Source organism: Bos indicus x Bos taurus, chromosome 19 (genome assembly GCF_003369695.1).
Source record: "Bos indicus x Bos taurus breed Angus x Brahman F1 hybrid chromosome 19, Bos_hybrid_MaternalHap_v2.0, whole genome shotgun sequence".
NCBI classification, from domain to species: domain Eukaryota; kingdom Metazoa; phylum Chordata; class Mammalia; order Artiodactyla; family Bovidae; genus Bos; species Bos indicus x Bos taurus.
The window spans coordinates 52563719-52578825 of NC_040094.1; the positions used below are offsets into that span (position 1 = coordinate 52563719).

General features: G+C 59.8%; 2 protein-coding genes across 2 annotated transcripts; one reads left to right on the forward strand and one right to left on the reverse strand.

The window, feature by feature from the left end:
- Window positions 1-539: 539 nt before the first annotated feature.
- Window positions 540-2641, reverse strand: NDUFAF8 (NADH:ubiquinone oxidoreductase complex assembly factor 8). Its single transcript, XM_027518012.1, has 3 exons — window positions 2317-2641; window positions 2044-2154; window positions 540-789 (listed from the first exon to the last, which is right to left on the reverse strand). Exons 1-3 carry the CDS (start codon window positions 2398-2400, stop codon window positions 760-762), a joined length of 225 nt encoding a protein of 74 aa, XP_027373813.1. The 5' UTR covers window positions 2401-2641; the 3' UTR covers window positions 540-759.
- A 47-nt stretch (window positions 2642-2688) lies between these two features.
- On the forward strand, window positions 2689-13873 carry TEPSIN (TEPSIN, adaptor related protein complex 4 accessory protein). Its single transcript, XM_027518011.1, is given in 14 exon segments — window positions 2689-2808; window positions 4516-4588; window positions 4915-5006; window positions 5178-5271; window positions 7657-7724; window positions 7877-7955; window positions 8078-8149; window positions 8964-9167; window positions 10121-10298; window positions 10424-10537; window positions 10663-10741; window positions 10934-11068; window positions 12023-12182; window positions 12185-13873. Coding segments are annotated over 14 exon segments (1794 nt in total). The 5' UTR covers window positions 2689-2760; the 3' UTR covers window positions 12583-13873.
- Window positions 13874-15107: the final 1234 nt, after the last annotated feature.

Sequence of the window (15107 nt, forward strand, 5' to 3'; positions counted from 1 at the left end):
CTTGGGGAAGGAGGCTCTGGGATGACATGCCCAGCAGGCAGCACTCAGGATGCTGAAATCCTCCTGGGTCCCGCTGGGTCTCCCTGGAGCTCCAGCACGTGTGCTGCTGCGGCCTTACCGAAGCTCAGGATGAGGGGTGGGACCAGAGTGGGCAGGAGCCTGGCCAGGATGGACCTGGGCTCAGACTCCAGAGGCTGTGGAAGGGAGGGTGGGGCAACCCCGTGGAGCAAGTCTCACAGGCACCGGGTTCCTAAAACTGGACCCTCCCTGGGTTCTTCACCCCTTTGTCTGGAAGAGCAACCCCCACCTTTTTTTCTAAGTAAGGAAAAAACCCATCAGTATCAGGTTCCTACAGCTCGGACCTGTCCCTCATGGTGTCGCTGTTTTCTCTTTGGTCTGTGCTGTAACCTGGTAGTTACTTCTAGATGCTTCGCCAGACTCAGATGACATGCCTTTGGTGAGAATTCTTTAAAGAATGAGACTCGCAAGGCAGCTTGTTCACAGCCCATGCACTCATTCTGCAGATGACAAAACAAATCTTACAGTATCTGATCTGATCTTTACTGTGGGTTCACTGCATCTTATTCTCCCCAAATCCTTAGGTGTGCAAGGCTGGAAAACCCATTCCCCTCTGCTCATGCACGCCTAATGTGTTTCCAGTCCTTTTAGCCCCAAGAGCTTTCGAGGTTTTAGACGCTTGCTCCTTGAGGCCATCAGTGCCAGGCGCCCAGGGACGTGGATTGGAGCTTGTAGTCCTTCCTAACGGCCTCCTGTCAGGGTGTTCTTAGCCTGGAAGACAAAGGGCTGTGTCTGAATGGGTTGCTTTCAAGTTAGACATGGTTTCAAAGTTAAGAAAACTACCACACCAGAAGCCACCTCCTGGCAAATAAATGACAAAGAGCTTGGCCACGAGTGTGCAGCATGGGGCCAGGCTGGTTGGGGCACTGGGGAGCCTGGGGCTGGGCTCAACGTGCTCTGTGGCCTCTCCCACCCCTGCCTGGCACTGTGCCACCAATGAGTCCCATTTAGTCCTCCCCCTTCTATAAAGGAATCTCTAGGTCAGAGATGCTGAAACACTTGCCCAGAGACGGGCTCCTCTCCTGCCTCCTCATGCACTCCCACAGAGCCTCAGGGTGCAGACAGAGTAGACAAAATGGCTTGTGTCTTTAAATGAGAAACCCCCAGGTTCCCTGTCCTGAACTTCCAGTGCCTGGGGCCTGTGGTTAGGTTGCCCTCAATGGAAAACAGCAGGAGAGGCAGCGACGCGCTCCTGGGGGCAGGACAACATGACAGAGGCAAAGAGCGTAAGGAATCAGAGAGGACCCGATACCTGTGATCCTGACTAATAACCACAGGCGGTAAGGAAAAGCCTGGTTTGGCCAGGAGTGTGTTATCTTTACTTTACATGTGAATCCTTCCAACCACTGACCACAGGATGAAGGTTTGTACCTCCCTGAGGGAGTGCTCTGAGTAAAGCAGGGAAGCTGCCAAGAGCCAGGAAGCAAGTCCAAGCGACAGGTGCATCTTGGATGAAACATGTCAGATCAGAGATTGGTGACAAGGGCGGAAGCCGCATATCCCAGCCACAATGATTGCTAGGAAGGTGCAAGGGGTTCTTTGAGCCCTCCGGGAAATGAAATATGGCCCATGCATTCTCCATGCTGGAACATAGGGAAACTGCCTTGGATTCCCTAAATTCTGGTGAGCTGACCCAGCTGCCCCCTCTCAGGTCCAGTACCCAGCACCAGCAGCTCTGGTGAACAGAACTGACTGGGCATCGTGGCCCACCCCAGACCCACCGAGTCGAGGGAACCCAGGACCTTGACATCTTGGGCACCAGCTCAAAACCTTGTGCTAGCCTCATTACAGGCAGCCTCCGTGGCGGCGGGGGTCGCGCCGGCTGGTGTGGGGCTGTGCCCCGTTGAAGCACCTGTTGGAGCCCAACATCGAACCCAGAAGAAAAGGAAGCCCGTTTCCCGAGCGGGTAACGTGGGTCCCCGCCCCCTAGGGTTCAACCCCCGGGCTAGGCTGGCGTTCACTTACCGCAGCAGCGAAGCAGCTCCGCAAAGCCTCGAACTCCTGCGCGCACAGATCCTTCTTCAAGCAGCCCCCCGGGGCAGTGGACGCCTGCACGCACCTGCCGTAGGCCGCGGCCTGGGGGCGGATGGAGACGGGCGAGGGTCGCCACAGTCCCCGCGCCCGCTGATTACCCGGGCGGACCCCGCCGCCGCGGCTCCCGGGGCACCACTACCCGCCCCCCGCCAGCCCGCACCCTGCTCCGCGCGGCCCTTCCTGCCCCGCCTGACGACTGCGCACCTCGGCTCCACAGGCAGCTAGACACTCGGGGAAGGCGCGGAGGCGGCTTCGCACGCGACCCCACACAGCTCCGTTCCCCGACATGAGCGGCTCTTCCCGGCACCTGTGGGCGCCGCCATCTTAGGTCCGGCCTCTTCCGGCGCCCAACAGCCTGACAGGCAGGCACTTCCGCCCACAACCTTTCTTGCGCTTTGTCACTTGGTCAGGCTTAGCCCTCGCCTCTGCCTCTCCGGAAGCGCTCTCAGTCTCCCAGAGCCCTGCAGTTGGCTCGTTGTCGGTCGCTGTCCTTGGGTTTTGTATTCGTTCACGGGCAAATTGTTCCCCGAAGTCGGCCTCAAGGCCCTCCTCACTCGAGTAATTGGCCCGCGGGGTCAGACTCACGCAGTGATTGGCGGGGGCCCGGGCCTGGCGGAGGCGGGGCGGGGCCGGAAGGTGTCAGGCACCATGGCGGCCATGCCGCCGCTGCGGGACCGCCTGAGCTTTCTGCACCGGGTGAGTGAGTGCTGGCGGCCCCGGTCCCACCACGCGCCGCCTCCTGGCCTCGCCCCCGGCCCAGGCCGACCGCCTCCCTGGCTGCGCACTGGCCCCGCGGGATCCCCGCGCCCTCCTGCTGCTGCCAGGCTTGGCGTCCCCTTCGTCCCCCTCTGTCCCCTCCCACCTCTCCTCTCGCCTCTTTCCCTGTCTTCCGGCCGCTTCAACATCCCAGAACACTCTTCATCTCAAATCCTACCCTTCGGCCCCTCCCGAGGCTGGGGGACCCCACAGCCTTGGGGGGCGGCAGGTCAGGCCACCCCTGTGTCGGGTCCACTGGGAAGAGTGAGACCCCCTTGCACAAAATCCAAGTTTTTCTGTTTTCTTACCCAGCTTAAAGTAGCTTTTCAAAAAAAGAAACTGATCCCCCGAACTCTGGCCGAGATAACCAGACGCTGATTCGAGGAGCGGCAGAAAACCTTTTATTAAGTGGTCCAGTGGGGGAAGCCCTGAATTCCAGTTCAAATTGTGCGGAGAGGACTGGGCGTTTTCAGGACAGGACAGAAGGGTGGAGTTCAAGTGAAAAATGGCAGGCGGTTGGGCGGTTTTGGGGGGATACGGCTGCTGTGCTGATAACTGGTGGTTACAGAAGCTAAGATCCCATTGTACAGTGGGGACTGGGGGACAGACCTTGTCCCTCCTGGTGGTTATATTTCAAGGAGTGGCCTTCAGGTCCTTGAGAAAGACTCTCCCAGGTTGTAGGAGGTCTGGGTTCCTAATTGTAGAAAATGCTCCTGAAGTGTGCCTGAACCAGCCCAAAGTCCAGGGTCAAGAAAGGGAGGTTGCGGTCTGTCACCTGAAATAGGCCAGAATGAACAGTGAATTCTGGCACTATGAGCTTCCGCAGGCAGGCAGCGGGGGTGAGGGGGGTGCTGGGTTCACCCTCATGCTGCTGAGAGACCTGTCAGTTCTCTTCGAGCAGAGGTTTTGGTATGTGCCGAACATGCTATGGTCCTGCAGACCTTTCCAGCTTCCCTCTGGGTCTTGGTGGACAGATAGCGTAAGCAGCCTCTTGGAACATTCAGGCCAACGGTGCCTGTGGCCAGCACCTCAGAGACTGCACCTGAGGTCTCCTGTCCTGTCTACACTGAGGCTCATAGCCCCGAGATGTGCCGTGACGTGAAATGGGTGCTTCTGGTTTTTATCCCTAGAAATTGTACATCTTTGTGCTGAGTCAACTCAGTGTAAACACTTTTGTGCTGACAGATAAGTGTGAGACACACAGCTGAGTCGGTTCTTGTTTTGAGTTGTTTCTGTGGGATCCCTTCCTGGAAGTGGCGCTGTAGGTCTGTCAGGGTGAATGATTGTGTCACAGGGGCTCACCTGAGGAGTCTTTTTTTTTTTTTTGCCAGTCTGTAAGTTGCTATACTAAAGGGGCTTTTAAGTTGTGTGGCTGTAGGCGTAGGGGCCTGGGGGGCCATGCTGAATCGTGACCTTTAGGGCCTGTCACCATGGAGACCACCACCCATTTCCTCTTCCCAGGCGTTCATCCTAGCCTCCAGAAGGGAGGCTTCTGCAGGCTCTCTGTGGCCAGTGGGACCATTGCTCTCCTCTTTGGGTCCCCTGACCCTGTGGCACGCCAACTATAAGCTGTGTGGAAACTGGGATCCCCAAGAATGAGGGCTCCTGTGGCCACTCACTGTGGGCTGGGCTCTCGCTCCCTTTCAGCTCCCGATTCTCCTGAAGGGAACGTCGGATGATGATGTCCCATGTCCGGGCTACCTGTTTGAGGAAATTGCCAGTATCCTTCCTTGTGGATACATCTGGGGGCCCTGTAGCCTCTCCTATCTCATCTCCCAGGGTCCTGGGCTTCTCCTGCCCTGAGGGGGCCCTGGCTCCTTTCCCATAGCAGCTAAGTGTGTGGGCTCTGAAAGTCACCTTACTGATGACTTGAGGCTTAGACCCTAGAAGCCGGGTGTTCCTGAAACCAGGGTCTGGGGTAGGTGCCTGTGGTGGAGGGGGCCACACTGAGGAGTTTGATGGCAAGAAGGCCCAGCTTCTCTCCCTGGCCAGGGCATTGTGTGGCCCAGGGTTAGCTCACCCCTTCCCTAACCGAGCGCCTCCCAGAGATCTCCCACGAATCCCTGGGCAGCAGCCAGTGTCTCCTGGAGTACTTGCTGAACCGTCTGCACAGCGGATCTGGCCGCGTGAAGCTCAAGGTGAGTCCAAGTGGCTCCAGATGCCTGCCCGGGGGTTAGGTCAGGGCCCTGTCCTGCCCCTGGTGGTGAGGCTGGAGGGGAGGGATGAGCTGGGGGCATGGGGGGCTGTGTCGGGTGGGGCACCCTTCTGTGGACCCAGCTCTGCCCACCCCCCCATCCCTGCTGCCCCAGGTGCTGAAGATCCTGCTGCACCTGTGTGGTCACGGCTCCTCTTCCTTTCTGCTCATCCTGAAGCGCAACCCTGCCTTCATCCAGGAAGCTGCGGGTACTGGCCAGCACTGCCCACTGGAGGCGTGGGGAGGAAGGTGGCCAGGGCAGGTCTCGGCCAGATCCCTTAACCCGAGCCCCTGCCTCCCTTCCCCATACCCATGCTCCCCACTCTGTGCTCCGTCCACACTGTTCTTCACTGCCAGCTCCTCCCTTCCCTCCCCTCTGTGTCAGCTCCTCCCCTCCTCCTGGCCAGGCCAGGCCAGCGAATTGCGTGGAATGGCTGTGTCTGTCCGTGAGCTCTGCTGGGCCTTCGCGGCCTGGACCTTTCCTGTCTGTCCCTGCCTTGGGTTCCCTCTTCTCCCCAGGGCTGCTCCTCCAGACCCTAGGAAGCCCTCCGTTCTCGAAAGGGCTGGGAGGGTGGGGAACGGGACTAGTGAGGCTGTAGTGAGAGGTGGGGCCCTGGCCTGTGGGGATCCAGGTGACAGGTGGGTCTGGGGTCCCTCACCTGCCCTCCTCACCTGCCCCCAGGCCAGAGGTGTTCATGTGTCTTGTTAACAAGAACTGGTGGGGGGACGTGGCCTGAGGTCTTCTTCTTGGGTGGGGAGAAATGAATAGGAAGGCCTTGGCCTTCAGGCCAGAACCCACCCCGCCAAGCTGTCCCCGAGAGGGCAGTGCCACGGAGGAGACTGAGTCCTCCGGCCACCGCTTGCTTGTTGGAGACTCTTTAGTGTGCCCCACCCACCAGGTGCTTGGACTCATCCCCCACCCCTGCCGCCGCACCTTAAATCCACTGTCTTCCCTTTACTGCAGGTGCACTGAGGCCAGGCTAGGGCTGGGCTGCCTGTGGGCCCTGGGGTCCATGCAGGCGCCTTGGAGACAGGGAGTGGCCTTGGAGGGGGCGCAGACCCTTACTTGGCAGATGCCTAGAGGCGCCCAGGGTGCTGGGGGCGCACTCGTCACAACCCAGCTCCCTGGAGTTTGTGCACTGAAGCAGCATGGCTGGTTCATTCTCACCAGCTGAAGGGTCAGAACGGGCCTGTCCCGCTGCACGGCTCACATGGTTGTGGCCAGTGCTGGGCCTCACCTCTATTCTGGTCTCCGAAGAGGGCAGAGAAAGCAGAGGGGGACAGCCGACTGTGGTTCTGTATTAGCACCAACATCTCTCAAGCTCTGAGCACTGTCCCCAGAGGACGAGTGCCCAGATAGACGGGGCTGTGAGAGGAACTGATCCTGGAGGCGGGAGTAGGGGACACACAGAGGTTGGCCCAACTTTGGGGGCCTGGCGGGGGTCCCTATGACTCCCACAGGGAGGGTGGGAGCTGTGGCAGGACGGCGGGGAGGTACCCTGCCCTGGCTGGTCTCAGCACCCTAAGGCAGGATGAGCCAGCAAGGTTTAATGAGACATAAGCTTCCCAGGTTGGAGAAGGAAATGGCAACCCACCCAGTATTCTTGCCTGGAGAATCCCATGAACAGAGGAGCCTGGCAGGCCATGGTCCATAGTGTTGCAGAGAGTCAGACATGACTGAAGCGACTAAGCACGCGTGCAGGCACGCAAGCTTCCCAGGTGGTGCTGGTGGTAAAGAACCCGCCTGCCAGTGCAGGAGACGCTGGAGACACGGATTTGATCCCTGGGTTGGGAAGATCTCCTGGAGGAGGGCGTGGCAACCCACTCCAGTATTCTTGCCTGAAAAATTCCACGGACAGAGAAGCCTACTCAGACACGACTGAAGGGACTTAGTGCACACAAGCTTATCTGATGGGCCACAGCTGGAGCTTTATGAGCAGGAGTCCTTTCCGGCTGTGATAAGGAACCTGAGTTATGGTCAGGCCCTTGGAAGCTCTTCAGCTGGACTAGAGCCTCCTCGGGCTTCCCTGATAGCTCAATTGGTAAAGAATCCACCTGCAATGAAGGAGACCCTGGTTCGATTCCTGGGTCGGGAAGATCCACTGGAGAAGGGATAGGCTACCCATTCCAGTATTCTTGGGCTTCCCTGGTGGCTCAGCTGGTAAAGAATCTGCCCGCACTGCGGGAGACCTGGGTTCGATCCCTGCATTGAGAGCCTCCTCCGGTCGCCTCTGGGTGGAGATGGTGTTGAGGGGAGGCAGCGAGGCTGCTGTTGCAGAGGCTCAGGTGAGGGGCAGCCTTGGGCCGGGGAGTGGCCCTGGTGTTTGGAGGTTGAGTTGCAGCCTCACGGCTGGGGGTTTGGGGGGTGTGGGCCAAGGGGTGCCGAGGGGCTGTGAGGGCACAGCCACCCGAGGCCTGGGGACGGCAGTGCATCTGTGCTTTAGGAAGCCCCGAGGCACTTGGTTGAGGGGGCTGAACTGGGGGCTTCAAGGGGGGCCAGAAAAGGCCAAGGCTCACCGCCTGCATCGGGTGTGGGCTTTGAGGCTGAGTGGTCGGCATTGCACAGCTCAACTCTGCTCCCATCTGTCGCGCAGTTTTCGCGGGGCCCCCGGATCCTCTCCACGGGAACAGCTTGTACCAGAAGGTGCGGGCGGCCGCCCAGGTGAGCCCAGGACCCAGGTCACTCCCTGCTCTCCCCGCCCAGCGCCCTGGCCCCACTCTCTGCAGGACAGAGCCCCTGAGTGGCCCTCAGGGGAGAAGGAAGGGTGGGGGGACCGTGGGCGTGCTGCACTGAGTGCCCTCTGCCTCGTCTAGGACTTGGGGGCTGCCTTGTACTCCGACGCCTTGTCACCTCCGCCTCCCTCCCAGCCTCCCAGGACCCTGCCTCCGGCAGGTACGCAAGTACACCCAGCCCTGTCACCGGGTGACTCTGGGCGGGCCCGAAGCCTCTCCTCCCGCAAATGTCCGGGGTTGAGGGTCAGGTCCCCGCTGCTGCTGATGTGGGCCTCCCCGCAGGCATGGGCTCCCAGTCCAGGCCCCAAAGCGCCCTGCAGGGCTTCGGCTACAGCAAGGAGCGGGCTCACACAGGTGAGTGCTGCGGGACTGGGGCCCCGGCTGAGGGTGAGGGGGTGGGTGGGGCCTGTGTGCCCCCCACTGGCTTCTGTCCGACCCCGGGGCAGCTGGGGAGGTGCAGTCGGCTCTCCTTACCTGGCTGGTGAGAAGCCAGGCTGACGGTCAGCCCCGCACTTGGGCCATCAGCCCTCGGCTCCTTTAGAGAGCAGAGCGCAGAGAGCAGTGGTCCTGTCTGTGACAGAGGTGACTTGGAGCTGGCGCAGTGCCAGCCCTGCTTGCCGGGAGAGCATGAAGTTCCCCAGGGCCACGCGAGCCTCTTGTGGGCTCTGGGCCGGGTCCAGCTGATATGCTGAGCACTCCAGCCATGGCTCCTAGTTCCCCAGCACTTGTGATTCCTAAAGTGGGTCAGCCTTAGAGCCCACCTGTTCCTAACCTGGGGGTGACCGCCAGTTCACTCTCCATGGGGCACTCTGTGGGAAAGCCCCCAGCACTGGATGTGAGCACTCCTTAAGTGGCCAGGGATATTGTGGTCTCAGGACAACCACCTTAGGTGGCCCCCTACTCTGAGGTGGGGACCCAGGAGGGCAAGTGGTACAGCTTTGCTGTGAGCTGCCGCTCATCCAAGATCCGCGGGGCCCAGATGCATTGAAGTGAATTTACCGCAGAAGCTTCTGGGAGGGCCCTCTTCCTCCATAGGGCCTCTGCTCTGTGACTGCATCTTGTGTCCCAGCCTCTTGGGTCCTGGGTGAGGAGCAGCCGTGGGCACCTCATCCTGGGAACACAGGGTGGGACTGAAGGGGCTGTGCCGTCTCCCCTCTCTCTGCTGTAGGCTCTGCGGGCGAAGCCTTCCTGTCCACCATCCAGAAAGCCGCAGAGGTGGTGGCCAGCGCCGTGCGCCCTGGGCCTGAGAGCCCCAGCTGCCAGAGGTCCCTTCCGCGGGGTGATACCTACCAGCCGGCCGTGACACCTTCAACCAGCCTCGGCACCCACGCCTCCGGGAGCTCTCTCCCTGCGGCCAGCCCAGGAGCCCGAGGTATCGAGCTGGACTCCTCCCTTGGGGTGCTGGCTTCCCCCTCCCCGGAGCCCTGGGCTTCCGATCACCTGCTCGGGCTGGGCAGGAGCAGACGAGGGAGGAGGAAGAAAGCAGTGCGCTCGGTGGGGGCAGGGGGCAGGAGCCCCACCCTGCCGGTCCTGCGACACCTCCCAGAGCCAGCACGTGACAAGCTCGCAGAGCCAGCTGCCCACGAGACTCGACTCCCTGCGGCCTCTGCGGCAGTGCGCATAGGGCAACCCTGCCTCAACCCCCCACGTCCAGTGTTCTCTGTCAGTCTGCTCTGGGTGGGAGCTCAGGTATTACGGCCCTATGAGAGGTGGGGTCTGCCCAGGATCCCAGCTGCTCAGATATGGAAGCTTAGAGCTGGGACAGGAGCCATCCCCAGCTCTCGTGTGTTCACCTGGCGCCTTCAAGCAGCTTTGCAGCCCGTCAGGGCCCAGGGGCAACAGGGAAGCCCTCCGCAGGGGCCAGGCTCCATGCCGTGTGTGTTCTAGCGGTGCGCTGTGATACAGGAGGGAGCGACAGCTGCCCGCGCCCTCCGCCTCTACCTCTGCCTCTCCCAGAAGCGCCGTCCCCTTTGCCTGGTTCGAAACAAGTATGTCAGCGCTCGGCGGGACTTGAGAGCTGCTGTGCTGGATACTGTCCCCACTGCCCTGGCGTCTGGTGCCTGACGCTGCTTCCTCTGCTTTCTGGGCAGGCGTGTCCCATGCGGACCCCCCACCCTGGCCCTGAGTGAGGGCATGCCCTGTTCTGCCCCATTTCCTCTCGGGTGGTGTTTCCCGGAGCTGGAACCCAGGCAGCTATGTGTCCACATCCAAGGACCCAGCCCATAGGCTCTTCCCTGGTCTCGCCATCCAGGGCTCCTGGGGAGACAGACATGGGGACAATCTGAGGCCCCCAAGGGTTTTACCTTCAGTCGGTGTTTCTTCCAGCAGCGAGACACCAGCCTGGGCAGGCCGGAGGCGGCTGGGATGAGCTGGACAGCAGTCCCAGCTCTCAGGATTCTTCCCAGGAGAACGATGATCTGGGCAAGGCCTCGGACTCGGGTAGTCGGTCGGGCAGCGACAGCCCCTCAGGGGCCAGCCGGGCACCTAGTGACCTGGCAGAAAGGTGATCCAACACCCCAGGGTGCCCCTCCCTGCCTGCCCTGATGGGCGAGAGGTGACCTGGAGGGGGCTCACCCCTCCTGGCGTGAGGGAGCCCACCCTTTGTCCCAACCCGTGTGCACCCGGCAGGGTGGAGGCTGTGACCCTGAGTGACTGCCAGCAGGAGCTGAGCCTGGTCCGGACTGTGACCCAGGGGCAGCACACCTTCCTGAGCCGAGAGGAGGTGCAGCACTTCGTCAAAGAGTGAGCCCCGACCCGTTCCAGGCCCCCTCAGCCCCGCACCCCACCCCCATCCCTTGCCCTGGCTCTGCACACACACCCCTCGCCCCACGGCTCCAGCCCTGTTGCGCGGTACCCCCTTCCTGCAGGTGTGGCCTCCTCAACTGTGAGGCTGTGCTGGAGCTGCTCATCCGCCACCTGGCTGCCACCAGTGAGCGTGTTCAGATGGTGAGGAGGGGAGTGGGCGGGGCTGGGGTGTGCCGGGGCACGGGGAGTGGGGAGAGTGAGCACAGGACACCCAGTCGATTGTCTGGTCGATTGTCTGCTGAGGGCTGAGAGGAGGGAGGGAGGGAGGGAGCCGGCCACACAGACCTCCCTTGGAGGGGGAACCAGCTGACATCAAGCCCACCCACCCTGCAGAGAGCCCTGGGTGCCATTGCCTCCCTCGGGTGCACCGACCTGCTCTCCCAGGAGCGAGTCCTGCTCCTCACCCGGCCTCGGCTGCAGGAGCTCAGTGCGGGCAGCCCCGGACCCGTGACCAACAAGGCCACCAAGGTGGGCAGCCTCCAAGGCCCAGAGGAGGGGGTGCAGGACACCCCAGCAGTCCCACGCCCTCCCCCGCCCCCGCTGCCTTCCCTAGACACACGCCCTCCCGCTCCCGCGGCTGGCACAAGTCATGCCCTTAGAACTGCAGGTGGTGGCCTGGCCTCTTCCCATACACAGGACCCCCAGGTTTCCCCAACCTTCCCCGGGTTTCCCCGACCTTCGCAGCAGATCTGCCTTTTGGGCAGTGCCTTCTTCGTGGAGGCTGTCTCCTCCAGGAAGCCGTCCTCCTGCAGGAAGCCCTCCTTGACTGCTTGGATGGCTGTCTTCCTGTACTCTGTGTCGTGGGTCTAAGCTCTGTTCCCATATGCCCCACTCTGGGAAAGCAGGAATAGTTGTCTGAGTCCTCTTCCCACTGATGAGTGTGGGGAGACCACCTGCAGTCTTCTCTGGGGGCCCTCTGTTGGCCTCCCTCAGCTTCCAGTTTTCTGTATGGCAGCTGAAAATTGAGATCCTTAGTCACCTGTCTCTGAAGCGCCCTTCATCAAAGCGCTTGTGAACCTGCCACACACAAAACACGCCGGGGGCACATCACGGAGTTTCTAAAATCTGAGAAGGACCCAGGAGGCCAGCTATCAGGGATGACACCTGGGTGGGAGTTGGTGCTTCAGCCACATCTGTTCCCCCGCGTGTCAGGCGCTTGTGTGGCACTTGACCGGGAGGGGGCGCTCTTCCACTCCGGCAGGCCACAGCAGCTTGATGTGGGGGAAAGCATCTGTTTGTATGACAGCTGGTGGAGAGCAGCAGCGCTGCTGCCCGGGGATGACAGAATTGTTGTGAGCGGCCAGTGGTCCTGCCCTGTGCTCTGGCCAGCGACATTGAGGAGGGGACCCGGGAGCACCGTGTCCTCTGTGATTCCTGGAGGAGCGTAAGAGCCCTCACCAGTTCCCCTCTTCCCTCGTCCAGATTCTGAGACACTTTGAAGCCTCCTGCCGACAGTGGCCCCCTTCCCGGAGGTCCCCAGCCGAGCCTGGCCCTGCAGCCGCCCATGTGGGCCCGTCAGACCTGTTGACCGACACCCTGCCTTTCACCGGGGGCCCGGCCTTCCTGCAGCCTCTGAGTTCAGCTCTGTTTTTCCCAAGGGCAGCGCACCCCCATCAGGGCTGCAGCCCAGCCCTGTGCCCCCAACGTCCCCAGACAGCTGCCCCCTTCCAGTCCCTGGGGCTGGCAGGGATGCCGAGACCGGGCTGGCAGGTTCCACAGACCAGGGGGCTGCATCTGAGCAGGGCCCACTCTACATGGACACCCCAAAGGGAGGGCCAGAGATCGGCCTGGGCCTCAGCCACAGCTGCAGCTCCTTATTTGCTGGCATGGAACTGGTGGCCTGTCCCCGCCTGGTGGGGGCCGGGACTGCTGCAGAGGAGCCCCTCCCAGCCCACCAGGCTCCCTGGACGTTGTCACAGAGGCTGGCAGCAAAAGAGCCTTCCGGCTCTGAGCCGTCAGCTTTCACATTCTTAAACTCATGATCTTGTCTGCCTGGGCCACATGCAGTCTGTGTGCTCCCTGGCCCATGACTCCCAGGACCCTGTGACTTTGTGCTGTCCCCTATGCCCACAGCCCCCAATGCCCCTTTCTGTGGTCGGCCTCGCCCTCCCCTGGCCTCTTCCCCTCACCCACTGAGGCCTTGGGTGTGGGCAGCCACCCAGCCAGGCAAGCTTAGAGTGGACGGCCCACCCAGAGTTGAGAATGGCCACCAGTAAAACCCAGGTGATATTTTAGAAGTCCACGCACCAGTCAGAGCCAGACCACCACTGTGGTAATGAGGTGTCCGTGGGAGCTGCTCCCCAACTTTACCCCTAAGGTGGGTTCCCTGTTTTTCTGCTGGGAGGCAGGACCCCCCACTTACAGCCTGCCCCCTAGGTTTGATGGCCCAGGAGCAGCGCCCCCGAGCACCCTGCAGGACTTGCAAGGAGGGCAAGGCAGGCCCAGAAAGAGGAGCCAAGCATGAGCTAAGCCTGGCAGCCTGCGGGTCCTGGGGTGCCAGATCTCCCGCCTCATGGCCATCTGCTTTGGCGGGATGCTTCTCCCATCTGCCAGAAGGACGAAGGGAGAGCAGTGGGGCAGGCGGCATGATGTGGCCTGCCCAGAGGGCACTGGAGGGGAGCTCACGGGAGAGGAGACCTGGTGACAGCTTGGAGACCACACACCCCTTGAAACTGGCCTGAGTCCCCAGGGTCCTTATGGGCACACACAGAAGGGCACCAGGGGAAGACGGAGAGGACCCATCTGCAGGCAGAGCCCAGGCCCAGCTTCCAGCCAAGCTTCTGCTGTTTCCAGGCGACAATCCTGTGAGGAGGATCCCAGGGCCACCTCAGTCATTCCTCTGCCCCCACCCTGCTGTCTTCTTGGCCAGAGACTGGCCATTTGGACTTGAATTCCTGTAGCAGCAGGCAGGCAGGCACGGAGCCTTGCAAGCACTGACCTCGGGGTCCTCCGGGGAAACCCCTGCCTTCCTGGCCCTCAGAAACAAGGTCGATTTGGAACCACTGCTTGGGTGTTTGTTTTTGAGCTCAGATCCGTCTCTCTGGGGGAGGGGGGAGTCCTAAGCAGCCTCCCGCCTTCTTGTCCATCAGGATTGGGGTCTGGGTAGGTTTAGGGCAGCATCAGGTCCCTGTGTGGCCCGTGTCAGCTCCCCCTGCCGTGACTTCTGCCTGCAGACTGCACAGCCACTTCAGAGCTAGGGCTGTGGTCGCTCTGGGGAGAACTGGGGATGGCCTGGGGTCACGCTTCCCACATAAACCCTGCTGTTCACCGGAAGCTGCACTGATCGCCTTTTCATTTTCTATCTGCGTGTGTGAGTGAGAGAGGAGAGAAAATGGCACAGGGGTGAGCCCCTAAGGGGCACAGGTAGAGCCTTCTGAAAGCAGGGACAGGTATCAATTCTTCCTTAAATGTTTGGAAGGACTCCCCACCGGAACTATCTTGTCCTGTAATTTTCTTAATTGCAAAGTTTCTAACTACAAAATTCAATTTCTTAAGTAGATTTAAGGACTATTTGGGTTATCTCTTTCCTCGTGAGTTTCAGTAATTTGTGTCTTTCAAGGAATTGGTCTGTTGTGAATATGGCTATAGTTTTTTCAACCTACTTTTTTTGTTCTTCCAATTTCTGTAGTGTCCCACCTTTCATTTCTGATATTAATGTTTTTTTTTTTTCCCTTTCTTGGTTAGCCTGATTAGAAGTTTCGATATTATTGACCTTTTCAAAGAACTAACTTTTTGGTTTTATATTTCTTACTGATTTTATGTTTCCTATTTTATTGACTTCTGGTCTTTACTGTTTCATTCTTCCTGCTGTGGATTTTTTTCTTTTTCTAGCTTTTTAAAGGTGAAAGCTTAGATTATTGATTTAAGACCTTTTTTCTTTTTTAATACAAGCATTTAAAATTTTGTATTTTATTTTTGGTTGCAGCAGGTCTTCCTTGCTGCATGCAGGCCTTCTCTAGTGGCGGAGAGTGGAAGCTGCTGTCCATCGCAGTTCACGGGCCTCTCATTGGGGTGGCCTCTTGTATGGTGGAGCACAGGCTCTCGGCACACTGGTGTCGGTGGCTGCAGCTTGTGGGCGCAGGAGTGGCGGTTTGGGGGCACTAGAGTGCAGGCTAGTAGTTGTGGTTCATGGGCTTAGTTGCTGCATGGCATGTGGAATCTTCCCAGATCAGGGATCACACCCATGTCCCCGGCATTGGCAGGCAGATTCTTATCCACTGTACCACCAGGGAAGTCCTAATGGAAACATTTTTAATGCTATACATTTTCCTCTAACACTTTGAGCTACATCCCATGAACTTTGATAACATTTTAGTACTTATTCAGTTCAAAATATTTTCTAAATTCCCGTAAGACTTGGGTTTTGTCTGACTTCTTTGGGGGGCACAGCACCAGGCAGAATGTGAAACCTCCTGGACTAGGGATCAAACCCAAGCCCCCTGTAGTGGAAATGCGGAGTCTTAATCCCTGGACCACCAGGGAAGTCCTGATGGACTATTTTAAAATG

Coding starts and splice junctions, on each gene's coding strand:
- NDUFAF8 (XM_027518012.1), bottom strand. CDS start 2,400: ATGTCGGGGAACGGAGCTGTGTGGGGTCGCGTGCGAAGCCGCCTCCGC. Junction 2,155..2,316: donor TAGCTGCCTGTGGAGCCGAG/GTGCGCAGTCGT, acceptor ATCCGCCCCCAG/GCCGCGGCCTACGGCAGGTG. Junction 790..2,043: donor GGAGCTGCTTCGCTGCTGCG/GTAAGTGAACGC, acceptor TTTGTCTTCCAG/GCTAAGAACACCCTGACAGG.